Source organism: Zingiber officinale, chromosome 8A, assembly GCF_018446385.1.
Source record: "Zingiber officinale cultivar Zhangliang chromosome 8A, Zo_v1.1, whole genome shotgun sequence".
Lineage (NCBI taxonomy): Eukaryota > Viridiplantae > Streptophyta > Magnoliopsida > Zingiberales > Zingiberaceae > Zingiber > Zingiber officinale.
Window position 1 is genome coordinate 135,261,941 of NC_056000.1, and position 25,707 is coordinate 135,287,647.

General features: G+C 43.8%; 4 protein-coding genes across 6 annotated transcripts; 2 read left to right on the forward strand and 2 right to left on the reverse strand.

Annotated features, from left to right (window-relative positions):
• Positions 1-7,824: 7,824 nt before the first annotated feature.
• On the reverse strand, positions 7,825-10,319 carry LOC122010359 (Golgi SNAP receptor complex member 1-1-like). The gene is made up of 5 exons (XM_042566866.1): positions 10,126-10,319; positions 9,679-9,906; positions 9,406-9,573; positions 8,161-8,274; positions 7,825-8,063 (listed from the first exon to the last, which is right to left on the reverse strand). Exons 1-5 carry the CDS (start codon positions 10,159-10,161, stop codon positions 7,950-7,952), a joined length of 660 nt encoding a protein of 219 aa, XP_042422800.1. The 5' UTR covers positions 10,162-10,319; the 3' UTR covers positions 7,825-7,949.
• Positions 10,320-10,461: 142 nt separating this feature from the next.
• Positions 10,462-15,542, forward strand: LOC122010358. Of its 2 annotated transcripts, none has more exons than XM_042566864.1 (9): positions 10,462-10,744; positions 11,120-11,170; positions 12,274-12,295; positions 12,398-12,512; positions 12,611-12,643; positions 13,527-13,652; positions 14,575-14,690; positions 14,792-14,863; positions 14,976-15,542. In XM_042566864.1, the coding sequence occupies exons 1-9, from the start codon at positions 10,556-10,558 to the stop codon at positions 15,371-15,373; spliced, it is 1,122 nt and encodes a 373-aa protein (XP_042422798.1). In that variant the 5' UTR covers positions 10,462-10,555; the 3' UTR covers positions 15,374-15,542. The 2 variants fall into 2 exon arrangements, with proteins under 2 accessions (XP_042422798.1, XP_042422799.1); XM_042566865.1 differs by having other exon boundaries at positions 14,584-14,690.
• Positions 15,543-15,753: 211 nt separating this feature from the next.
• LOC122010360 lies at positions 15,754-19,645 on the reverse strand. Its single transcript, XM_042566867.1, has 3 exons — positions 19,376-19,645; positions 17,677-17,700; positions 15,754-16,337 (listed from the first exon to the last, which is right to left on the reverse strand). Exons 1-3 carry the CDS (start codon positions 19,596-19,598, stop codon positions 16,036-16,038), a joined length of 549 nt encoding a protein of 182 aa, XP_042422801.1. The 5' UTR covers positions 19,599-19,645; the 3' UTR covers positions 15,754-16,035.
• Positions 19,646-20,151: 506 nt separating this feature from the next.
• On the forward strand, positions 20,152-21,921 carry LOC122007822. Of its 2 annotated transcripts, XM_042563348.1 has the most exons (6): positions 20,152-20,415; positions 20,496-20,570; positions 20,671-20,931; positions 21,016-21,126; positions 21,207-21,373; positions 21,538-21,921. In XM_042563348.1, exons 1-4 carry the CDS (start codon positions 20,254-20,256, stop codon positions 21,043-21,045), a joined length of 528 nt encoding a protein of 175 aa, XP_042419282.1. In that variant the 5' UTR covers positions 20,152-20,253; the 3' UTR covers positions 21,046-21,126; positions 21,207-21,373; positions 21,538-21,921. The 2 variants fall into 2 exon arrangements, with proteins under 2 accessions (XP_042419282.1, XP_042419281.1); XM_042563347.1 differs by having other exon boundaries at positions 21,207-21,921.
• The last annotated feature ends 3,786 nt before the right edge of the window (positions 21,922-25,707 follow it).

Here is a 25,707-nt window from a genome sequence, read left to right on the forward strand (position 1 = left end):
TGAAGAATGCGATCGGGCGTTCGAAGAACTGAAGACATATCTGAACTCTCTGTCTGTGCTAGCCAAGCCAGCTGTGGGTAAGCCACTCTGTATTTACTTATCTTCGACCGAGCAAGCAGTAGGCTCGGCATTAGTAAGGGTGAGCGGAGATGAACTCGTGTATTTCTTAAGCCATATTTTAAAAGACGCTGAATCTCGCTACGCTGGGCTCAAGAAACTAGCTTTTGCCTTGGTCCTCGCCGCTCGGAGACTTCACCCCTATTTCTTGGCTCATACTATCATCGTCCGAAAGAATAGCCCTTTGGGAAGAGTGCTGCTGAATCCAGAAGCGTCCGGACGGCTTATCAAATGGACAATAGAGTTGAGCGAATTTGATATTCAGTATCAACCTCGCTCGGCGATAAAGGCGCAGTCCTTGGCAGATTTTATCACCGAAGTGCAAAGGCCAGAGCCCGAAGCTATGTGGAAAATATTTGTGGACGGATCGTCCACTCGGCTCGGAAGCGGGATTGGCGTACTATTACTCTCTCCTCAAGAAGAAAAGATGCACTTATCCGTCCGGATGGATTATAGAGCTACAAAGAACGAAGCAGAGTATGAGGCCCTTATAGCCGGCTTGCAGGTCGCCCCGCATGTGGGAGCCGGTCGGGTGACTCTCCATTCAGATTCTCAGCTTGTCGCCCAGCAGCTCTCAGGCACCTTTGAGATTAACAACACTCAACTCAAACTCTACGCGGAAGCCTTCGAAAAGCTCAAGGCCAATTTCAGAGAAGTCATTATCCAGAAGATACCCCGAGCAGAAAATCAGGCGGCAGATGAGTTAGCCAAACTCGCAAGTTCAATAACGCCGGTCGTCATCCAACAGCTAATTGAACAAGTATCTTTGGTGGCACACGTCGACCGGATTGAGGGCCTCGCATTTCCGAGCGATTGGAGGACAACCATCATAGAATTTCTTCGGTCGGGGGCAACACAATCCGATCGGGAAGCAGCCCAGCAATTAAGGAGGAGAGCCAGTCGGTTCACGCTCATTGGAGACCAACTCTACAAGAAGGCTTTCTCCCGTTCGCTTTTGAAATGTGTAAGCTCGGAAGACGCGGCATACATCCTCCAAGAAGTGCATCAAGGATCGTGCGGAGGGCATCCGGGCGGACGATCGTTGGCTAAGAAGATCCTGCTGGCCGAATACTTCTAGCCAACCTTGCAAGCAGACGCCGCTCGGACCGTCGTGAGGTGCCTTTCCTGCCAGAAGTATCACAACTTCTCCCACCGACCGACGGAGGAAATGAAAGCAGCTACCGTATCCTGTCTGTTCGACCAGTGGGGAATGGATATTGTGGGTCCGTTTCCTATGGCGACCGGTCAGCGGAAGTTTCTACTAGTGGCGGTCGACTATTTTTCCAAATGGGTGGAAGCCGAGCCGCTAGCCAAGATCACCGAGCAGATGGTCAAGAAGTTTATCTGGCAGCATATAATCTGTCGGTTCGGCATCCCTCGCCGGCTCGTATCTGATAACGGACGACAGTTCGCCGGGAAGCTGTTAGAAGATTGGTGCAAAAGCTATGACATTGAACAACACTTTACTTCCGTGGCGTATCCACAAAGCAACTGCCAAGCGGAAGTAACCAACAGAGAAATCCTTAGAATTCTTCGAGCCCGACTGAACCACATGGGAGGAAGCTGGGTGGACGAGCTGCCGGGCGTCTTATGGGCCATCCGCACGACCCCAAAGGAAGGAACGGGCGTCACGCCATTCCATTTGGTGTATGGCGGCGAAGCGGTGATCCCGGTTGAAGTCGGCGTCGAGTCCGTTCGGATCCAGAATTATGATGATGATAACGCCGAGCGGAGGAACATAGAGCTGGATTTGGTCGATGAGGAGCGAGCCAAGGCGTCCGTCCGACTGATGGCGTACCGGCAAAGAATGAAGCAGAACTACAACCGGCGCGTGATCCCTAGAGCATTCCAAGTTGGCGACCTTGTCTGGAAGAAAGTAAAGCCGGTCGGAGACGTTGGCAAGCTGGAGGCTCCTTGGGCGGGCCCATTCAAAGTTATCGAAAAGCTCCGCTCGGGTGCTCATTATTTGGAGGATGAAGACGGACGGCGGCTGGACCGACCATGGAGCGCGAATCATCTCCAGCCATATCGGGCTGGGTGAGAGGTGCGCTGATGTAATTTTATATATGTTTTGGTCGCCTATATCCTTGTAATGCAGGAAGCAAAATGATATAAGATGGCAAATGTCTCCGCCGAACGACATTGTTAAAATTAGCCTTAAAGGTCGTCGAGCTCCGACGTTAAAAATCGAGAGTCGAGCCGGCGACTATAAATCATCTGAGCGGAAGGCCGTCGAGCTCCGACGTTAAAAATCGAGAGTCGAGCCGGCGACTATAAATCATCCGAGCGGAAGATCGTCGAGCTCCGACGTTAAAAATAGAGAGTCGAGCCGGCGACTATAAATCCTCCGAGCGGAAGACCGTCGAGCTCCGATGTTAAAAATCGAGAGACGAACCGACGTCTATAAATCCTCCGGCCGGAAGGCCGTCGAGCTCCGACGTTAAAAATCGAGAATCGAGCCGGCGACTATAAATCATCCGAGCGGAATACCGTCGAGATCCGACGTTAAAAATCGAGAGTCAAGCCGGCGTCTATAAACCCTCCGGCCGGAAGACCGTCGAGCTCCGACGTTAAAAATCGAGAGTCGAGCCGGCGACTATAAATCATCTGAGTGGAAGACCGTCGAGCTCCGACGTTAAAACTCGAGAGTCGAGCCGGCGACTATAAATCATCCGAGCGGAAGACTGTCGAGCTCCGACGTTAAAAATCGAGAGACGAACCGGCGTCTATAAACCCTCCGGCCGGAAGGCCGTCGAGCTCCGACGTTAAAAATCGAGAGTCGAGCCGGCGACTATAAATCATCCGAGCAGAAGATTGTCGAGCTCCGACGTTAAAAATCGAGAGTCGAGCCGGCGACTATAAATCATCCGAGCGGAAGACCGTCGAGCTCCGACGTTAAAAATCGAGAGACGAACCGGCGTCTATAAACCCTCCGGCCGGAAGACCGTCGAGCTCCGACGTTAAAAATCGAGAGTCGAGCCGGCGACTATAAATCATCCGAGCGGAAGACCGTCGAGCTCCGACGTTAAAAATCGAGAGACGAACCGGCATCTATAAACCCTCCGGCCGGAAGACCGTCGAGCTCCGACGTTAAAAATTGAGAGTCGAGTCGGCGACTATAAATCATCCGAGCGGAAGACCATCGAGCTCCGACGTTAAAAATCGAGAGTCGAGCCGGCGACTATAAACCCTCCGAGCGGAAGACCGTCGAGCTCCGACGTTAAAAATAGAGAGTCGAACCGGCGACTATAAACCCTCCGAGCGGAAGAAGACATAAAGAGTGACTTTGTAAGTCAATTTGGCCGATCGGTCAACTAACCAAAAGCACTTCGTAAATGTCCGCGGAAATCCCGTTTGCAAAACAGGATATATTCAGCCGAGCGGACTAGCTATCGCAAAGACTTCGTAAAAATCCCTTTCGAACACGAGAAAGGTGGGAGGAAAGGCGAATGACAAGGAGAATTATGAGAATACGAACGGTAGTTGGTAATCCGAGCGGCTAGCACATGTATTGATTAACAAAAGAAAAAGCAAGAAAGGATAGCTTTGAAGAAATTAAAGCCGAACGACCTAATTACAAAAAGGATAGTTTTTGGCCGAGCGGCTGAATTATAAATAAAACTCCTTACTCTAGATAATCGTAAAGGTCCTTCGGGATGTTGTCGAGGAGCGCCACTTGTTCTGCGGCTGGGATGAGAGCGGAGTCGAGAAGAAGACCCTTGGACTTCAAATATGTCGTCGTGGCGGTCATAGCAAGGTCGAAGGCGGTGTACATCCGTTCGCAGACTTTCTCTGAAAATTCAGCCGAACGGATGTAGTTTAGCCGCAGGGCTGCGACTCGGCCAGACTCAGCGTCCTGATATTCTTTGAAAGCCGCTTGGGAGGCGCTGATGGTCTCCTGCAGAGTTTGCAGTTCGTCCTTATGCTTGGTTGCATCGGCCGAGCGGCCCGCCTTCTCTCCATCGATCTGCTCCATCAGCTCCTTCACTTTTTGCTCCAACCCCCGAGCCTCTACATTCTTCTTCTCCAGGTCGGAGATAGCCGTGTTCTTCCGCTCGGTCGCTAGGCTTATCTTACGATCTAAAGATTTATTCACACGCTCGAGCTCGGCCAAAGTGTGGGCCTGATCGGCCGTCTTCTTCCGCTCGACCTCCAACAGATCTTGGGTCTTTTTAAGCTCCTTCTGAAGATCGATATATGAAGGGCCTTGGGAAGGAGCGCCGCCCGAACTCCGTAGCCGTTTGAGCTCCTCATCCACCATGGCAAGCCGATTGGAGACCGCAATCTCCTCCACCCATCTCTGACAAAGGAAAAATTGTTAGTAGCCGATGGTAAAGAATGTGTAAAGGACTTGAGAAAAGGCACTTACCCCCGGTGGCCTGTTGCATGTGGCTATTGGCCAAGTTGCTGAGGGGAATCATCGCCACACGCGCTCGAGCGTCGGCCCACATTTTAGCTAAAGGCCCCTTCATTGTGATCATGTGCTCGGGCGCGGTGGGTCAATCGGCCTCGGGCAGCAATTCTTCAGTCTGGAGGTGAAGTGAGACTCGGATGGTGCGGCGCCGACCGGGGGTCGTCTGGGCGGAAGCCGGAGAAGGAGCGGAAGCCGGCGCAGAAAACTGGGACAAAATTGTAGAATGATGAACTTGGCGGGGAGCGGGCGGAAGGATGTTGACTGGAACGGCCTCGAGAGGGTCCGCCGACGCGTCAAGTTGGGAGGGAGTCCGATCGGACGAAATCGCCTCGATCTCTGGAGCTTTGCCTCGAGAAGTGGCGGCGACCCGTTCGGATGGATGGATCGCAGAAGTAGCCGAGCGGAGTGGCGTTTCCGCCCGGCGTCTTTTTTGTCGAAGGGGGCGCTCTTCTTCTTGCGCCGAGCCCTCCTCCCGAGCGGAAGGCTCTCGACTAGCAGTTGCGCCAGCCGCTTGATCAGGAAGAGAAGCCTGAGCGGCCGACTCCCCAGCATTGGTCTCGCTCTCCCCCTCATTAGATCCGACCGGCTGGATGCCGAGTACTTCCATCTCTTTGGCCGCCGCGGCTTCGAGCGCCGCCGCCTTCCTCTTCAGAATACCAGCCATCACCGACTCCATGACAATGTTCGCTGCAAAGGAGAAAGGAAAAAAGCAGTTAGCAAGCAAGACAAATGTACAAGTGAAATTCTTACCGAAGCCACTCGGGAGGGGTGTTCTGATCGGACTCAGGCCGAATATGTACATAACCCCTTCTGGAAGGAATTTGTTGATGTCAAACCGCAGACCGGCAAGCATGTTGGCGGCGTGGAGATAATCCGGCCGGGTCTTGAACCTTTTGAGTTCTGGGGAGAGAGGATGGCCGATCTGCCATTGGGTTCGGAAGGGAGCCCGCTCGGGAAGGCGAATATAAAAATAGAATTCTTTCCAATGCTTATTGGAAGAAGGTAGTTTATTGAAGAAAACCAAGCCGGGCCGAGCCTGGAACATGTAAGTGCTCGGCTCGGACTGTTTAGGGTGATAGAAATAGTAGAAAACCTCCGGTCGGAAGGGAATGTTATGGATCTTGAATAAGATGACAACGCCGCATAGGAGGCGGAAAGCATTGGGGACTAGGCTTCCGAGCGGAATGCCGAAAAAGTTGCAAACTTCTACAAAGAAGGGATGGATCGGAAATCGCAGACCGGCTGTGAACTGGTCGCAGAAAACACAAAAAGCTCCGCGCGGCGGTTTGTGCGGCCGAGCGGAGTCTGTAGGTAGGATGATTTCAAGGTTGGAGGGAAGGTCAAAACTATTAATCAGAACATCGGCGTCGCGCCGATCGAAGCACGACTCCATGGTAGAGTACCATGGGCCGAGGGTTTGGTCTTCGGGTTGAGAGGAATGGGCCATCGTCCGAGCGAACAGAATCAAAAAAGGCAAAGAAAGGTAAAAACAAGACAGCAAACGAAGCGAGGCCTCGAGGATCGAAACTCGGGAAAGAAATGCAGAGAAAACACAAAGAACCAGAGAGAAAGAAGGAGAACCTTACAACGAGGAAGAGGATCGAGGGAAGAACACAGAAGATCGCCGGAACGCTGGAGCGCGAGAAGCAGCAAGGGGCACGCGAAAGCAGAAGTGCGGCGAAGGCAGAGGAGGCGAAGGCTTTATAGGGTGGAGCTCGAGCGGCCTCCACCGTTGGATCCAGGTCGCGAGAAGCGGAGCACGCATCGCGCCGTCCATTTCGAACCGCCTCGGTCTCATCACCCGCGGCGCCGCCGCCGTACGCTGACGACAGTAATGCCACGTGGCATTCCACCATGGGAGAGCATTTAATAAGCGCCTTATCGAGGCACAGAGCGCGTGCTTGGCTTTAATGACGGAGATTGACGCGAATTCCGAGGAGATCCGAGGGATAGGGGCGTTGACTGAGGCCGTAGTTAGCACCATATAGGCCGAGCGGAGGATGGGTTCTTGGATGAGCCGCTCGGCGAAACAATCGTCCAGTCAGTCGAACTAATCGCCTCCTTCGACTAGACTTGAAGGGGAGGCAAGTGATCCGGCAGTAAGAACAGGGACCCCCCTCTAAGGGAAGTCAACGCCACGTGGAAGTCAAAGGGTCGAACGACCGACCGGAGAAGGGGAGACCGGGCAGACGAACGGGGTCTCATCGGAGTCAAAGGCACCCGGCGATGAGTTAGAGTTTCGACGCTCATGTTGAACAGGGCCGTATGGCCGAGCGGGTGGCCCGCTCAGCCGAAGGCATAAAGTATCAATACTGCGAACAATCCACAGAGCACACTATCGGGAATCTCCCGAGCGGACCAGCACGTACGGCTGGCCGGACGTGAGGGGACTGCCGACCGGCCGGGCACTCGGCAAGGAGTAGAAAGAGAAAAGGACAAGGGAACATCTTCTGACAGCGGGTATGTTCGATGAGTAGGCCATACGTAGGAACTTATGACAGAGGGTTCCGTTGTCCCATCAGAGACGTGCTCGAACTGTAGCAGTATGGTGTCAGGTAAGCTTGTCTGACAAGCCCATGCTGAGGTATGGGCTGAGGACACGTACTCGCCTCAGTATGTGTGCGTGAGCCTCTTCGTAGCTCTATATAAAGGGTCTCACACTTCATTGGAGGTACGCGCTCTTTGATATTGGAAGCCACCTCTTTGTTGTCCACTTGCCTGACTTGAGCGTCGGAGGGTCGTCGCCGGGAACCCCTTCCCGGCCCGACTTCTTTGCAGGTTCGCCGGAACTCCCTGTGACCAGTCGGGGATCTACGTCAACAACGAAGAGAGCGCCACGTGCCCAGCGTCCGTTGATTCAACGTTCGAACATGATCAATAGACATAATAAAATTGATACGGGCACCTTTAAACGACTAACAATTTCTGAATTTTTATTGCTATCAACTCACAATATTACCCTGCTCACAGTTAGCAACTCACAGCATTGACGCATTGCATTGGACAACTCAAGCCACCAAAAATCTGAATTCTTAGTCGGCACATCAATATCTGCAGCTCGTCCAGAATTCTATTTAGTGGCTTGAAGTTGCAGTGTTGCTGTTCTAATTGTTGATCAATGGCGGGACAACAAACTGGTATGTTTGCTTCCTGCCTTTGAAGAATGATAATTTAAAAGTATTCAAACACATCAACTTATTGAACACACGCAAAAGGCTCGAATGTAAACTATATACCTTATAGGAAATCATCAAACTGATAGCCCGTTGGGTGCTCTTCTACAAAAGAACTGATTTAATGAGGAAATGAAGACTTTATATAGCAAAGCACAAGGTACATAAACCAGTGTTTGTTCTCTTAACAATATGCAACTACATACTGGAGATCTTTGACAGGCTTGATTTCCTGATGGCTATTTTCACTTTGATAACCAGTAAATCAACATGAGAAATGTACAAACAGAAGCTACAAAGGAGAGGATTATGGTGTCCATTGACTTTTTCCTTTTAATTGAAGAAAGAATATGATTTACCTGCAGAGAAGTGCAAGGTGGAGAATATGATGCTACGTATAAAATTTTAAAAGAAGGAATTTGTATTGATCAAATATGGCATTCATATATGGCATACCGTAGGAAGTCTGCTGCTGACATTGCTGATCTTTGTGGTGATGCCGCCAAATGTAGAACGCTGAAGAACAAGTGCTCCTAGAGTAGCTTGGGCTTGAGATATTACATTATCCATCTGCAGTAAGAAAAATATCGTGGAGTGTTTAAGTTAAATGCATAAGAGGATTAATTGATTCACATAAAAGTGGAAATTTTAGACCAAACGTGATAAAAGACAATTCTTTGCCTGTCCACAAGTGTATGGCATTAAATTATCAACATATCATGTAGGAATACAACCAATGTTATAAGAAAGGAGGACCAATAATCATATTTGTAATCCTTGGCTCACGTGAATTAACATGAACACGTGCAACTACAAAACCTTTGATTTCTTTAAGAAAACCTGGGAAATGTTAGTAATACTTCAACTATGTTCCCGTGGGAGCCACTCCAATATTTCCAAATGCTTTCCCTTGTCATCCTACAAAAATATCCTTCTAGGTATATGTCATACATCTGAATAATTTGCATAAACAACCAACTGAAAATTGAGGCCCTGCTGAAAAGAAATGAAGAGAGGAGATAATATGGGAAGCTTATTTACATTCTGGTTACTAAAAATGAAAAAGAAGAACTGGCTTGTTGATCCCCCTTATCTTCCTTTCTCTGCTTTATCCCAATAATTGAGTCCTAAAAGGACACTTGTTCTATATGCGAATGAGGAAGACAATGTTGCGGGGTAGAGATTTAACTTTCTGTCCTTGCCCACCTATTTTATGAGCGGGGTTATGATGCAAACTGAGACCTTGTTACTTAACTAGGACTAGAGCAAAAAAATGTTTGCAATGATAGCAGTGGTAAACCAATATTAAGCAAAGTCGGTTCAAATTGAGCACACTTATACTTTAGATACATTGATAAATATTTTCAAACAAAAACCTGAATAAACAATTTAGACATGTTATTTAGTTGCCAAATTTTAAATAATTCTGACCATGATATTCATTGAAATTCCGCTAGAGCAGGCTCATATAAGTGCTAATTACATACTCATGTATGAAACCAAAACAAAAGAAACATAGATGAAAAATTCATTTGGAAACAAAAAAGACACTGTAAAAGAAGATTAAAACGCTGTAATGATGTGTGGCTGTAAATTTGTAGGTTGTTAGGTAGAAATACAAAGAAAATTACACATTTTCATGTAGATACATACACGCCTAAATATAGAAGCTGAGAGGGAGGGGGGTTGACAGAATGGCACCTGTCCTGAATTTCTGCTTATAGCTGCTTGTTCTTTAAGTAAAGCGTGCTCAGCAGAATCAGCACCACCTTCAATGTCTGCTTTTTCCCTATCATAATCTCTGAATTCTAGAAGAAGAGATGATCGTTCTTGCTTTGCTCTAAGGCTAGAACGAAGCCTATAAAATTCCTAAAAAAAAAAGCCCACGTTAAAAACCAGGTTAATTTTCTAATATTTTGTCTACCACAATCTTATTCTATCCCAAACAACAAAAATGTTAGTAGAATATTGAACCTGAGAAAGATCTTGTAGTATTTCTTTATGTCTGGTCAATGTATGGGAAATGATCTGCGAACCTCCAGAAGATACCCAAGTTTGCATTTGCAAATTGATTTGCTGAAGTTGCTTCAGTAAATGTTCAATGCTAGATTCCAAATCTGCTACTGAACCATCAGGGTTTGACGAAACCAGTCTTCGATAAGAAGTCATCCGTTCATCCAACTGAGCCTCAAGCTTCCTTGCCTGTCAACAAGGAGTAAAAAAATGCACCCATCCAATAAGGAAGGAAAACTGTATATTGCTCCAAATCCAACGCAATCAAAATCCTAGGATCCCCGATCAATTCAAGACCAACTTATTTCTGATAAAATCATGACAATAATCTCGACGAGAACAAGAAAGGCCCGCGAAAGATCAAGAAACACGGAAGATTTCACGAGGGACGGGGAAAAGCTAGGGCACCTGTTTCCGAAGAGCGTCCCACGAGGACGCCTCCATGATCGCTCACCGGAGATCGACCGTGAGATCGAGAAGAGAGGCGAGGGTTTGCTTCTAGTCGCCGGGACAGGAATCTTGCCGCGGGGGAGTTGAGATCAATGGACGAACCGATCGAGGAAATGACTCCACCAACCGACCACCAACATCTAATCCGGTTTATTTACGGTCGAGGTGAAAACAAACCGATTTGGTTTGGTTCAATTCCTATGGTAGTTTATTTACGGTCGAGATGAAAACAAACCGATTTGGTTTGGTTCAATTCCTATGGTTCGAAATGAACTACAAGTCTACAACTGTGTTCAGCTTCCCTTCCCTTTTCATCTGTAGAAGGAGGCGGGCAGGGGAAAATCGGAGGAAGGAAAAGGACGAGGGAGCAGGTAAACGGGATATTTAAATGCTGCGCGCATGGGCGTTGCGGCCAAACGCCCACTTCTCCGCGGCTTCCCCTCTCTTCCTCTGCTTCGCCTCTGCCGCATCTCCTTCTCCTCCTCTTCCTCCTTCCCCTCCCTCTTCTCTCGCTTCCCCTTTTCCCAATCGACGCGTCATGTCGCGCCCCCTTAGGATCGCAGTCGTCGGTGATGTGGTAAGGTTTTTGGTCAAATTGTTTGGAAAGTTCCCTTTCGTGGTGCTTGGTTTCGTTTTTTTTTAAAAAAAAAAATGTGTTTTTTCCGCTGTTCAATTGTTGTGGCTTCTGTTTACATGTTTTTCCTTGGTCAATTTCTGGAACTGGGTATAGTATTGTTTAATTAAAATTTATTTATTTATTTATTTGCAAGCTTTACAAGTACATAGCCTATCAAGTTTTTTATGGTTCCGAAGGTTTTCGTTGAAGATATAATTATCGCCTTTTTAATTATTTTCCGACCAGCAACCCGTAATTATACTAGTATTTACTGTTTGTTTTCAAAATAATTTTATTTGTATGGTGTTAACGTTGTTTGACAATTTGACGCTGAAGCATGACCAATGGGACTTGGAACAAGACTCAAGAGCCCTTGAATTTCTGCAGGTACTTTCCCAATTTCCATAATAATTTGATTAGCCAATTCTCAACAAGTGAAGGTACAATCTATATTTACACCATAGGTATTGTTGTTCGTTTTAGATTATTTATGTTATGTCACTCAAAGCTATAGCATTGATCTTGCTGTTGTACTTGCAGTATTTCCTCATGTGACTTATTCTGTTTAACTGCATTGTCTCTGGAAATGTGATTAATACTTGACAAGCACTTTCACCTCCTAGGTTTTGTAGGAGAATGAATCTTCTTAGCTTCACAAAATTTTAGTTTGGCCTAGTATGGTGATGATCAATTAGTATCTGTGATAGTTGAGCATCTAAGAAATCGTATAACTGAAAATTTTCCTCCCCTTATCCTTGAAGGGGTATGGATAGTGGATTTTGTAAATGTGTTGGATTGGTATACAGTTGTTAGCTTATATGTCCATATGAACATTACTTCTAATTTGCTTATGAAGACAGTTTCAAATATTTGTGACCCCTCTAGGCTTCTTCTATTACATTCATTAACTTTCTTAGATATTATTAATTGATTATGTTGTCAGTATAATAGCTAGACATCTTGATTTAGTTTTCCTAACACGTTTACATAAGCAATTTTAATATACTAATATTTCTGTGATGTTTTTTTTTTCCAAACAGTTTAGCTAATATTTTTCCTTATTTTAATGCCTCCTGTTGACAAAATAGTTGGTAGATGTTCAGTCTCATGACTAAGATATGATCCGACTAGAATAGCAGATAGTGAAATAGGATGAGTGATAAATATATTTAGTCAACACAGAAGAGGAAATATAAATATGAATTTGATCTTTCTAATAAGAAAGTAATATAACTGATTACTGTCTGGCCTATATAATGAGATCTCTCATATGTAAAAAAAAATTGGCATACAATTTTATACAGTATTCTGTCATTTTTCTCATCATTTCCTTTTTTTTTTTTGCAATCAGTTTGGTGTTTGCCCTAAACAAAGTGTATAAAAATTTAGTCTTTGTATGCATGTCATATTTCTGATATAGAAAGATATTTTTCAAGAAAGATGGAAATTGCACTGCAATGAAACTTACACGTTTTTTATATGACTTGCAGGCTGATTTGGTACTCTTCACAGGCATGTTGATTCCTTTGTTGGTTATCTCCAAATGATGCAATTTATACACGGTTGACTTTATTATGCTTGGTAAGTTTGTTAAGTTTTTTTTTCTTATTTCAGGTGATTTTGGTAATGAGAATGTTGAACTTGTTAGAAGCATTTCAAACCTAAAATTGCCAAAAGCAGTGATTCTTGGAAACCATGATAGTTGGACGACCCAAACATTTTCAGAGAAGTAAACTCTCATGGTTCTAAAATTAGTAGTCTTTATAGTGCATTTTAATTGATTGATGAAGGGCTTCTGCACTAATTATGTCATTACTTGACCCTCAGGAAGACTAATCGAGTCCGTCTTCAGTTGGAATGGTAATTTGCTGATCTATGGAATCATAATCCTACTTTCTTAATTTTTACACATCATGTGCATTATATTTGCAGTTGATGTAGGGCTTCCAAAAATAGATATTTACTGATTGTTTTGCTAATGTTCCTATAATGTGCTGTCAAGGTCAAATAGGATGCACATTTTTATCAAATATTCATACTTATAAACCTTAATTTTATGTATTATACAAACCAATGCATTACTTTGAGGGACAAATGGATTTGGAGATATAACAGATGTTTCACATAACTGTTTTTGCTGTTTTTGAAAAGACAATACTGCACTAAGGTTTTTCCATATGGGACGCCAATGGTTAAACATTTCATGTGGTTCAGCCTAGGGTTTTTCTTTCATCTCCCTTTATTTTACACTTACTATAAATTCTTTTATTATCAGAATTGTTACTTTTTTTTCCAATTTTTCTGTGCTCATAGAAACATAAATTAGTCAGGCATTACGAATTTCAACTAAGTTTTATAATAAAGTAGGTGCATATTGTGATTTGAAGAGATTCTCTAAGAAAATCCAGTATGGTACTGAGGTTAAAGAGTTTCTATATTATAGTTGTCTGCTTGAAAAGAAAAAGATGAAAAGTTTCCCATCAATATTTTCCAAATAGTAAGCTCTGTAACTTGCAACTTTTGTGTCATTTGTATCCTTTATGTCAGAATAATCATATTAAGAGGAGCAACAGAAATATAGCTTGTTGTAATTTTGGTTGGTAAGAGTTTCCATTGCACTACTTTGACATCTTTTATAGCCTGCAAACAAAGTTACAAGTTAGCGAAGAACACTTCCATATCATCTTTATGCTTTTAATTTGATTATATTTATTGTGATTGACAATGTTGTTTCAATTTCCAGTTTGGGAGAAGAGCATGTTGGGTACTCTCGCTTGGACTTTCCTACTTTAAAGCTTTGTGTCCTTGGAGGACGACCATTTTCTATTGGTGGTGACAAATTATTTCGACCAAGGCTTCTTTCATCCAGGTTGGTAAAGTAAGAAGTAAGAACAGTTGTCCAAAAAGCAAGGATTTCTCACTCGGCCCTTTTTGGCAAACTTCCTCTATCAGAATTAGACTAGCTCTGATCAACATGATTGCCCTATAAAGACACAAAGGGCATGTGTAATGGAAGGGCCCTATTCAAATTTGGCATAATGATGGCTTATTAATATATACATGGAGTAGAAGCTCATATATCATAATTATAGTTTAAGTTAACACAATTTATGTACCAAAAGGTCAAGTGATCTAAACAGAATTACCACACTTTTTTATTTAGTTTTTTTTTCTTCTAGACATGTTAAATGCCTACAACATTGCTCATGTTTATAATTACTTTTTATGGTTTAGTTTGTTATGAATCTGGGACTTTCTCATTTCTACAATGTTTTTTGAAAAAAAACAGTGTTACAAAATGTTACTTGTAAAGACCAGAGTCCACAAGGACATCTTATATCCCCCACAGTCCTGTGGTTTGATGATTGAAGTTGTATGCTATCTCTAGTTATAGTAGAAAAGTTGATATTGAGAGCTAAATGTCAAACACTGTCTGACATGCATGAAATTTCATAAATTCTATGGCCTGACTTCTTCCATTTATGCTATGTATTGACAAGATAACCCAAATAGTTGGATTCAAGACTTTCTGTTGTTTTTTCAGTATTCGGCTATTGAGCTTCATACTTGATATGTGATATATCTTTAATGGATCTATCCAATTGTACAAATCTTCCAAGTCAATTCAAGTTTATTAGAAAAATTAGATAAGCTACTGCTTAACCACTTTTCTAAATTTTAGTAGATCACTATACAGACACTGAGAATATTATGATCCAGGAGCTGTGTTATTTTGCCATACTAAGCAGGTTTTGTTGTGAATAAATACTGGATTAAAAAAACTTACATAGTCTGTTCAGATATGGAGTCAATAATATGGAAGAAAGTGCAAAGAAAATCTGTAAAGCTGCTCGTGGGATCCCTGAGGGGCATTGTGTTATTATTCTTGCACACAATGGTCCTACAGGTTTGTCATTGAATTGGATGATGATTGTTCATTCTTTCAACAATCCAGACTTCTATTTGCAGGATTAGATTCAGATGCAACATTTCGACTTCTGTTTATAGGATTAGGTTCAAATGCTGATGACATATGTGGTATAGATTGGATTTATGGAGGCGGTGACCATGGCGACCCAGGTACATTAATAATATTTAGCCTACTTCGTTGTTGCACATGTAAATTGGATATCAAAATCAGCATGAGGCAGTCCCGTTTGTTTTAAATTTAGAAATGTGATTTCTTTTGCAGATCTTGCTCGAGCAATATCTGACTTGCAAAGAGATGAGCAAATTCCCATCCCTCTGGTTGTTTTTGGTCACATGCATAATACTCTGCGATATGGAGGTCTTAGGAAAATGATTGTGGTCGCTTCTGATAACACCATTTACCTAAATGGTGCTATAGTGCCAAGAGTCAAAGACTCGCTGCTGGCTGATCCGGGAAGCTCGACAGAAGGCCTGACTGATCCGAGAGGCTCGGCAGAAGGCCACAATCAGTTACAAACTTCTGGTGTCAGCACCTTGCGTGCGTTCACTGTTGTTGAGATGCTTGACGGAGAGGTTGAAAAAATTGCAGAGACCTGGGTTTTAGTATCTGACAGTAATGTCGAAATTGGCCAGGAGACCTTTCTGTTTCAGAAGCAGTAATCACATTGCTTCTCTGTGGATGGCAACTCGACCCTTTTACAAAGCCCTGCGTCTCTCAAAGATGCGGAATAATAAATAGAAAATAACTAAGTGAACTCAGTTTGTATGGATGATTTGCTCTTTGTAAGACCTTGTTGTTGGTAAAGGTTCAGTGCTGATTGGTTGCTGATGTTGGAGGTTTGGTTTTGGTATTTGCTTGTTGAATCTAGTTGGTCATTGTTGTGATGCTATGATCTATTTAATTTGCACCGCATTCTTTAGCCAACCAGTTAATTTGCTTATGAGTTATAAGTGCAGTTCTGATTCCACTTGTGATTATGATTTTTATTATTTTTTTAATTTTCATCTAAGTATATCAAACAAAACTTAACTAGTACATAAAATCAGTAAGTACACTTTATACAAAGCTAGTGCCAACAGATATCATCAAACCTGGGAATACCTTAAGTATAAGGCAGATCCAACTATTGATATTCAAATTTCAAAGTTCTCCAATATTAGCTAACTGATTCAGTTCAATATGTTGGCATAATAATTGAACTCTACAAGTTGCAAATGTGGATATTTGGATACTAATGTTCCCTTTATGCAGTTAACTTTTACTGCTGACTCTGAGATGACTATCAAGAAGCGTGGTTTTGGACCATGTACATAACCTTGGATCATGCATCTTGCCAGCCTAGTTGGCGTGCTCGTCGCTCCCAAAGTATTGTAATCTTCTTCTCCTTTCTTAGGGATGTTTCAGCTCGTTCTCTAGCCTCCTCACAGATCTCAGTTGCAGCAATGCACTTCTCAGCCTCTTTTTGGTATTGAGAAGCTGATTTATTGGCGTCAAGAAGGGTTGCATTCATGTGGTGAGCGTGTTCCTCAGCAACAGCCTCTTGTAGCTTCACTTCCTCTGTGAGGAGATCCACAAACTGTTTCTTCATCTCCTTGCTGAGCTCAGGATCATCTTTCCCGCAATCTTCAATGCAGAGGAGTGTCTTAGATAACCACAGCAGTTAACATTCATACAGATGATGTAAACAAGATCAAGAGCCATAGGATTTGTTGGACAACAGTGCTAAGAGCTATGGAAATTGACAAGTGAAAGCAAATAAATGAAACATGCAACATAAAGACCATCTTTTTATTTCAGAAATACAACACTGTTGATCATTCAGCTTCTCCACCTCGGGAAGAATTTCAAGTGCTTGCAGAAGCCATTAAGGTCTTTATCTTTGCTGTTTATGAATCTAATCATTGACCAAAAAAGAATGAATAAACCATAAATAGTATCTTTGCTTCATCACACTTTATCCATAGTTATTTGATGTCATCCATCTTATAAACATGTCATTTGAAAAAAAAAAAAACAATAATCAAATATGAGATCAGTTTGATCAACTCATATGAAGCAAGTTTTCATAGGGCAAACAAAATCATGACTCATGCAGGCGTGATTCACAACTACAGAAATCATAGTCATGATAATTGCATGTAGACGACTCTAATTTGTAAGTAGCAGTTAAAAGAAATTAAAAGTTACAACTCAAAACTTACAACATCAGTAGAAATAGTTGATTATGCCCCCACAAATAGATGGTATAGATGAATAGGAATGAATAGAACCAGTTGCCAAGGTTAATTTACTGCTGAGTTAACTTCTGTTTGAAACTGACTGATAGTTTCAGTCCAGAGTCGGAACAGCAGATTTAGGTTTGTACATCAGACAGTTTCTACTCACATATCATATCTTTGACCACAATATGAGCTAATTTGGGAAAACATATGAAACATCAATAGATTCTATAAACCTTAAGAGAAGATATCAGCTTTTTTGATAAAATACTCGATCAGAAAATTCTCTTGGCACATTTCAATCCTACAGAAACAAGTTGTTCGACAAGTTATGAGAGTCTTAGAGATGCTGATGGTGGTTTTCAGTCTTGCTCAGGGAAATCTGTCTCAATCATTGTGGATAACCATATCCTTGTCCCAGAATAATATATGAAACTAAAAATGCACGCTCACCATCTTTTCAATCTGTAGTGCCTTATCCAATTATGACTTGGTCAGAACAGTAAAGACAACCATCAAATAGTTCTTAAAAAAGAGTTAAATATTGATCAAGCCTGCACAAGATGTTCTTTGATTTCTACACACAAGTGGCTAGCATTTAGATATCTAAAAGTATGCAATGAAAATGAAAGTAATAACACGAGAAATAAGCTGCTAATGACGTGATTGACCATAAAATAAAGTCACTTTATATGGCACCATGATATAACTTCAATTTCAATAGACTACAGATGCTCCTTTACCTGTTACTGAGAGATTCAACAATCCTGAGAAAGGAAAAAAAGGAAGGAAATATATTATTAACAAGAAATAGATGCAATAGGGTGCAACTTTACAAACCTCAAATAAAGAATCTCATATATTTAGCAAAAATAGAACATAATAAAGCTTCATCCAGTCAGCGCGTATCATCAAACATTTGCACGTGGAGTACAATTTGAGATTTGCAAAATTTCATAGATGATTTGAGAGATTCGAATATCAAGCCTCTCCAAACTAAAAAAACAAGTCAGTGCATTGAGAAGTAGAGAGGAGCATGCTCGACTAGACGATTGAAGAGTGAGGTAATCATTTTAGTAAAATCCTAGTCAAGAAGGGTTAACATCAAGTGGATTTCCTTGAGAAAGAAATTATTTGAATGGTGGAATGTCCTACTGGAGGTGAAGTGTTAGGCGATCTACAAGCACTGGTGATCTAGGTTCACAAGATGCTTTAAGGGCACCTAATCCACTCGAGTAACTAGGAGAGATTAGGAGAAATCTTTCAGGAAGAGGGAGGATATCTAAGGGGCAAGGTTTGCATTTAGAATAACTCACTAGATCAGTTATTCATTTATTTTTTACACTGATAGAAATTTCATTTCAATTTATTTATGTTATAATGGAAGTAAGAAACTTGGACAACTTACTGCAGATGCACTCAAGGAGAGTCAAACTATCTAAACCTTGATTATATGAACAGGTTAGGGAGGTTAAGAAAGTGGCAAACAGACGAAGCGCTTGCCCCTAGCACCCCCGCCAGCCTGCCTTAGGACTAACACAGAGGAGGTAAATCACAGTAACTCAGGAGCAAGTGGATGTGGGGGTGAGTTACACGGGGTGCATGCCCTGCCAACCCCGAGAAGGTTAGGGAGGTTAAGAAAGAATTCTAAAAACATGGTCTGAGAGAGAGAGAGTCAACTTAACTACCTGTTAGATGTTGTTTAATCTATTGATAGATTGGAAGGGTTTTGGTATTGTTCTACTTGTGGTTTATATGAAATATACAATGAGACTTCTATTCATTTTCTTATTCTATGGAAATCTGGAAGACTATGTCTGCTTTCTATAAGGGATGCGGAGATAGGAAAGGGGAGAAACTGCTGTGATGGACTTTTAATTCATTTAAGACAAAACTAAGTAATCCGTCCTTCTCTTCTTATGTTTATCAAATATGGGGTGAAAGAGAATTTTCTCTCATACATAAAAATATCCAGAAATAAAGTAGATTAAGCAATGTGGAAGACTAGGCTAATTTAAGCAGTAATGCACATAACATTCCGTAGAAAATGAGATAACAAAACGTCGATTTGAAATTCACAATGCCATCTGAACATGTGTTCTCGTTTTGTTTATATAGGCTCCAGTCCTAATTGCTCCTCAACTATATACATTTTTTAGCTATCCTAGTAATTAGCACATCACGAAATTGGATAATCCCAAAAAAAAATAATGAAGAAATATCCAAAAGCAGATTAGATAAAATGCCATATACCTAACCGAGGAAATTAGGATCAAACAACCCCCTCCCCCAGTCACTAAAAGATCTAAGCATCAAATTGACAACTTTCGACCAGATCCAGCCTTCTAAATTCGAAATAATGAAATCGATCGACCACAACACTACCCAGATCAGGATGGGAACAAGACAACCCGAGCGAGGAACTAAAGAAAGAGAGAGAACCAGGGGCGATGGCCTCGAGAGAGACCGGGGGCGGGCAATCGCAGACGCAAGAGGCGCATCCGGGAAGGGAAGAGGAGGAGGAAGAGCGAGATCGGGCTGCCGCGAATCCTTTCTTGAAGCGCCAGTAGAGCGCGGGGCCGGAGACGCACAGAGCTGAGGCGACGGCGAAGACCACCAGCAAGCATTTGAGCCACGCCCCCGACGGCCGACCTGCGCTAGGCATCTCCTCCTCCGGTTCTCTTTCACTCGACGCCTTCGTCTTCCCAGCGACCGGTAAAACTAAAACGGTATTATTATACGACTCGATTCGGTCGAGATTCTCATTCTCTGACGGTCGAACCGGCCGGCCCATTTCATTGAACCGGTTGACTCGCAAGGTCTTATTGGGTTTGGTGCGGTTTAAACGCGTCCTGCCGTTGGTGGTGAAATGTGGATCCTTACCCAACTCCGCATTTTGAATGTTTAGTGGATGTGTTGGGTCATCTTCCATATGGAAAAATATTTTAAATATTTTATTTATTATTATTATTATTTTTAAATGATGGATAGACTCATAGACCGAGCATTTTTATTTTTGATATTTTTTGATATAAAAATAAACTATAAAATTACCATAACTGGGCCACGTAACTGGAGAACCGAATAATTCGCGATTTCATCACGACGGTTATTATTCGGTTAAAAAGTCTCGCCTGGCCGCCGAAATACGCCTTGACCGCGTCCATCAAGTCTCTCTATATAAATATACGCCGCATTGCAACTTTCCAATTACGACGTCTTCACTGGTTTCTCCATCATCGTCGTCTTCTTCTTCATCGCCGTCTTTTCCTCCAACATCATCTTCGTCTTCTTCTTCGTCTTTTCCTCTGTCAAAAGGCATGGAGAATACTCAGAATACTGAGTCGTCGTACAGGAAGAGATCGTCATGCGACCCCGGGGATCGTTCTTCGCCGCCGAAGCGTGGCCGCGTCGTGTGTAGAACAATGGGAAGTTCACCGGTCGACGATCATGAGGAGCCGGGCCTTGACCTGACGCTTCGGGTCAGTTAAGATCTTAAAATCTCCTCTGTTATCGCCTAGAAAACAGTTACACTGATCATTTTTGAATCACCTCATAACAGCTCGGTTCGTCAAGAACAACACAGAACCAGAGGGTGCAGTTTCAAGCACCAGCAGTGGAGGATAAAATCTCTAAGGTATACACGATCGACCAGTTAATTTCTTGATCTCTACGAAACGACGATTAATTCTTTGTTCTTCGTTTCGAAAAGTTGACATTTTCTGCGATGAATCCAGTTGGAATCGGTTCGAGCAGAGCTCGCCAGATCAGAGGAGAAGAATTGGCTTCTGAAGGAAATGCTTAGTGTAGCGACCAAGGAGAACGACGAACTGCGAGATCGTCTATCGAAGTTGCATTTCAAAGGCAGAAATAAGCAGGCGACTGAGAAGAAGATGAGGATCGCCCCAGGCCCCTCCTCTTCCTCCAACCCAGATCGAGCCGAGCCAAGCATGAAGAAGCCCCAAGTTTCGCTTCGGATCCTGACTGAAAAACCGATTGTATTGTAGCGATTCCACATCGTAATTATCTATATATTTTCGATCGATTCATTGATGAATCCTGCTAATGACTTCATTGATTAGATAAAGGATGACTGTCTCTGGAAAAAATAAGGGCAAAAGAAGTAGGGGAGCGTTTTTCCTTGAGCTTACTATCCTTGTTCTTTAAAGGAAGACTGCTCTGTTAGAAAGAAGGTATCGTAGTGGATTCAGACAACAAACTATACCTTGTTTGCTCAATTAATGTATGAATTTTGTTTTTTTTCTATATATAGGTTCAGCATTGTGCAGAGGATCCAACAGTTTTGATCACTACCTACGAGGGGTCGCATGACCACCTGCTTCCTGATGACGCCGTCGCGAAGGCCAGCGGCACTTCGGAGGCCATGTCTATGTCATTGTCCGGCTCTTTGTCCTCCACAAACTATGGGTCAATCTCCCAGTTAAGATCCTCTGTCCCCATTTCTCTCTATCGTCGTGTTCCATTATCAATCGGACGGATCAGATTAAATCTAAAGATACTTTGCACATACGAGAATACTGCACCTATTTTAAAGATGTCATAATGTCTTGAGATTTAATCTGATCCGTCTGATTGATAATAAGACACAGGAACAGAGAGAAATGGAGACAGAGGATCTGAACTATCGATCTCTAACGACAACCTTTTGGCCGGAGCGACGATCTCGGAGATTGAGCCTTTCCCGTCTGTCATGGTCGCTGCTTCCTCCAGGATTCCCGGATCCGATGGTGATGGACAAGAGGATGGCAAGAAAGAATGAACTAAACGATTTTGATGGAGTTGATCTATCGCTAGTGCTCAGGATTGTTGGATTCAGCTAGAACAAGGCATTGGTAGTTCTCTAAGATTTATGTAGCCAATTATAAAAAAATAAGATAAATATGTTTTGCATTTGTAGGGATACAATTAAAAAAATATGTAAAAGATGTTGAATTTAAAAAGATATAATATTGGTATGAAATTTGATACGGATATACGTAGAAGGACCTAGAAGATATTAAGAGAAAAGAGAAAGACATTTAAGTCTTTTCATGGTGTAGGTTTTAAAGGAAGAGAGGTATTCTTGCGAGGAGCTCTCTTTCGTCGCCAAGAAGCAACCAAGGACGTCACTGGTCGCACACATGCCGCCACCGCCTCTCTCGTCGCTGGCGAGTCAGTGGTCCTCCCTCTCTTCACTGGCAGACACCCCTGACCTTCTCGATGCGGACGTCGTCGAGCGGCACCGCAGCCCCCTCACGCCACCTCTACCGCCGGCACGAACAGGGAAGAAAGTTTCTTCTGCGTCTCTCGTCATTGCGCCGTCTCTCCTTCTCCTCTCTCCCTCTCTGATCGCTAAGAGACGCCTCCGACCACCACTTCTCTCCTCATGCGCCGCCTCCTTCTTCCTTCTGCGGTTGGGTCGCCGTCACCGAAGGGGGCTCGTCTCTTTTCCACCGCCACCAGGGGCCTACGACCACCACACGCTGCAACCCCTTTCGTCGACAGCCACCACACACCACAACCTCTTTCGCTAGCAACCATCGCGTGCCGCAGCCTCTTTCGCCGACAGCCAGCACGCACTGCAGCCTCTTTCACCGGCAACTACTACGTGCCATAGCCTCCCTTATCGGCAGCCTCCACGTGCCGACAATCCATGTGTCAGCAGTCCGTGCGCTGACTTCACCTCAATTCCAATTCTGTGTCACTATTGTGTTCCGACCCCTGTGTCGATCCAGTTTGTGTGTCGTATCCCGAGCTACAGTCGTAGTGCATCCCGTTGTTATGTTTCGGCCTACACACCTTGTGGTGTTTCGGCCTGCGTACCGATGTTATATCCAAGTCTGCGTGCCGATGTCATCTCCCCGCCCGCGTGCCGCCATTATCTCTTGGTTGGCATGTCATTTTCTGGATCCAGGTCGCGCTTAGCTCTAGGCAAGCAGCTCCGCCTCCTCAGCTAACACATTCATCTACCCTTCTGGATCAGGACGACTCAACCAACATCGTGATCAGCTCACCGATCCATCCAAGGGCGCCCCTCCCCCCGAGGTCAGGGTACGTCACTTTACTCATCCTGTATTTATTTCGTTGTTTTGCTATCATTCGGCTGCTTATATATTCGTGGGACCCTCCTCGAGCATCGGGGTACCAGGGATCGGGGCAACCCAGTCGCTAACTGTAGGTACTGTTAATCAGAGGACTTCTGACGACTTAGTTAACGCAGAAGACAACTCACCATCCGAGTCATGGAGATGAGATCAACATTCCAGCCACGTCACACCGACAATTCCGTCTTCTCAGATTCCCGACAGGATCATATTGGCGCCGTCTGTGAGAACTTCGCCTGATCTGGAACGTAAAGATGGGCGACATCAGAAAATTCTGTCATACTCATGACCTTGGGGGGTTTCGACGAGCATATTATATTCTCCTCACTCCATGGGTATTCGGGAGTCGAGAAATTGAGTCAAATCCTCTGTTGGTTGGCAGGTCAGTTTTTCTGTTATATTTTCTCTTTCGGTCATAGGATCTTCCATAGTTCCCCGATCGAAGACTCCCGTGCTGATCAACCTGATTTATATTATATTAGAGCCACAAGTTCATGTTGAAGGCTCCCATGCTGATCGATCGGGTTTACATTATATTAGAGTCACAGGCTCAATGTCGAAGACTCCCGTGCTGATCGACCAGGTTTACATTATGTTAGAGTCACGGGTTTAATGTCGAAGACTCCTGTGCCGATTGGCCGGGTTTATATTATATTAAAGCCACATGCTCAATGTTAAAGACTCCATGCCGATCGGTCGTGTTTATATTATATTAGAGCCACAGACTCAATGTCGATCAGCTGAATTTATATTATATTAGAGTCGCATGCTCAATGTCGAAGACTCTCGTGTTGGTCGACCGGGTTTATATTATATTAAAACCACAGGCTTAATGTTGAAGACTCTTGTGCTAATCGGTCGAGTTTACATTATATTAGAGTCACAGGCTCAATGCCGAATACTCCCATGCCAATCGGTCAGGTTTACATTATGTTAGAGCCACGGGCTCAATGTCGAAGACTCCTGTGCTGATCGGCCGGATTTATATTATATTAGAGCCACAGGATCAATGTCGAAGACTCCCGTGACCATCGGCCGGGTTTACATTATGTTAGAGCCACGGCTCAATGTCGAAGACTCTCGTGTCGATCGGCCGGGTTTATATTGTATTAGAGCCACAGGCTCAATGTTGAACACTCCCGTTCCAATCGGCCGGGTTTACATTATATTAGAGCCACTGGCTCTAAAAGTCGAGCGACGACTATAAACCCTAGAAGTCGAGTGGCGACTATAAACCCTTGAGTCAGAGACTCCCGTGCCGATCGGCCGAGTTTGAATTATATTAGAGTCATGGGCTCTAGAAGTCAAGCGGTGAGTATAAACTCTAGAAGTCGAGCGGCGACTATAAACCCTAGAAGTCGAGCGGTGACTATAAACCCTAGAAGTCGAGCAACGACTATAAACCCTTGTCTTCATCGACGGTTAAGCGGCGACCTTAAACCCTTGTCTCTACCCATGGTCGAGCGGCGACCTTAAACCCTTATCTCCACCGACAGTCGAGTGGCGACCTTAAACCCGTATCTCCCTCGTTTGGGGTCGAGCGATTTTCACTAGTCACAGACCAGCTTATCAGAGCATCTATCTCCCCCGTTCGAGGTTGAGCGATCTTCACTGGTCTCAAACTAGCTTAGCGGATTCTCTTATCTCCCCCGTTCGGGGTCGAGCGGTCTTCACTGGTCGTGGATTAGTTTATCAGATCTCATATCTCCCTCGTTCGAGGTCGAGCGGTCTTTACTAGTCGTGGATTAGTTTATCAGATCTCATATCTCTCCCGTTCGGGGTCGAGCGGTCTTCACTGGTCGTGAACCAGCTTATCAGATCTCATATCTCCCCTATTCGGGGTCGAACAGTTTTCACTGGTCGTGGACCAGCTTAGCGGATTCTCTTATCTCCTCCGTTCGGGGTCGAGCGGTTTTCACTGGTCATGGACCAGCATATCAGATGTCCTATCTGTAGGATCGAAAAGAATTTAGATATCTCCACAATTGCATGATGTTGTCCACTTTGGGCCTAAGCCCTCATGGTTTTGCTCTTGGGCTCTACCCAAAAGGCCTCATGTCAATGGAGATATCTTTTCTCTTATAAACTCATGATCTTTTCCATGTGTTTTCAATGTGGGACTATGTTTGCAACCTTGTAACCCCAACAACCCCCCCTCAAACAAAGGATCACAGGCTTCCCACGTCCGATCCTCGACCCACCAGGTCTTCCTGCCCCTCGGTCCACCCGACCTACTAGGACTTCCTGCCTGGTGTCTGGTCCTCTTGATCCGAACATAGAAGCCCCCCTTTCATTGTTCGAGGTCAATATTGTACCCACATGGCTCAATCAGATCATAGCTCTTGTGCACAGTCGGCGGTTAAACCTTCTGGCAGCCCAGACTCTGATACCAATTGTTGGATCGTGAAGAGTCGATAGAGGGGGGGGGGGGTGAATATCGAAAAAAATTTTTAAATTCATTTAAAACTTAGACACCTAACTTAAAAACTTAAATTTCATTAACTTAAACTTTAAACTTAATTATGCAATTAATAAGTAGAACTTAATTGTTTAAGTCTAACTTTAATTGAGAACTAAAATTGACTTGAATTAAATCTTACTTAACCGTGTTTAATAACTTTAACTTCATGCTAACTTCAAACTAATCCTACTTAAAAGGAAGTAAATAGG

What these genes read in the sequence shown, in the direction of transcription:
- LOC122007822 (XM_042563347.1), top strand. Translation starts at nt 20,254, where the DNA reads ATGGAGAATACTCAGAATACTGAGTCGTCGTACAGGAAGAGATCGTCA. An exon ending in GCCTTGACCTGACGCTTCGG is followed by an intron (nt 20,416 to 20,495) that starts GTCAGTTAAGAT and finishes ACCTCATAACAG; the next exon opens with CTCGGTTCGTCAAGAACAAC. An exon ending in TCCTGACTGAAAAACCGATT is followed by an intron (nt 20,932 to 21,015) that starts GTATTGTAGCGA and finishes TTCATTGATTAG; the next exon opens with ATAAAGGATGACTGTCTCTG.
- LOC122010360 (XM_042566867.1), bottom strand. Translation starts at nt 19,598, where the DNA reads ATGCCTAGCGCAGGTCGGCCGTCGGGGGCGTGGCTCAAATGCTTGCTG. An exon ending in TCTCGAGGCCATCGCCCCTG is followed by an intron (nt 17,701 to 19,375) that starts GTTCTCTCTCTT and finishes TTCCTTTCTCAG; the next exon opens with GATTGTTGAATCTCTCAGTA. An exon ending in GTTGAATCTCTCAGTAACAG is followed by an intron (nt 16,338 to 17,676) that starts GTAAAGGAGCAT and finishes TCTGCATTGAAG; the next exon opens with ATTGCGGGAAAGATGATCCT.
- LOC122010359 (XM_042566866.1), bottom strand. Translation starts at nt 10,161, where the DNA reads ATGGAGGCGTCCTCGTGGGACGCTCTTCGGAAACAG. An exon ending in GGGACGCTCTTCGGAAACAG is followed by an intron (nt 9,907 to 10,125) that starts GTGCCCTAGCTT and finishes CCTTGTTGACAG; the next exon opens with GCAAGGAAGCTTGAGGCTCA. An exon ending in TCAGCAGCAGACTTCCTACG is followed by an intron (nt 8,064 to 8,160) that starts GTATGCCATATA and finishes ACTTCTCTGCAG; the next exon opens with GTAAATCATATTCTTTCTTC.
- LOC122010358 (XM_042566864.1), top strand. Translation starts at nt 10,556, where the DNA reads ATGCTGCGCGCATGGGCGTTGCGGCCAAACGCCCACTTCTCCGCGGCT. An exon ending in TGATTTGGTACTCTTCACAG is followed by an intron (nt 12,296 to 12,397) that starts GCATGTTGATTC and finishes TTCTTATTTCAG; the next exon opens with GTGATTTTGGTAATGAGAAT. An exon ending in TGCACACAATGGTCCTACAG is followed by an intron (nt 14,691 to 14,791) that starts GTTTGTCATTGA and finishes TTCTGTTTATAG; the next exon opens with GATTAGGTTCAAATGCTGAT.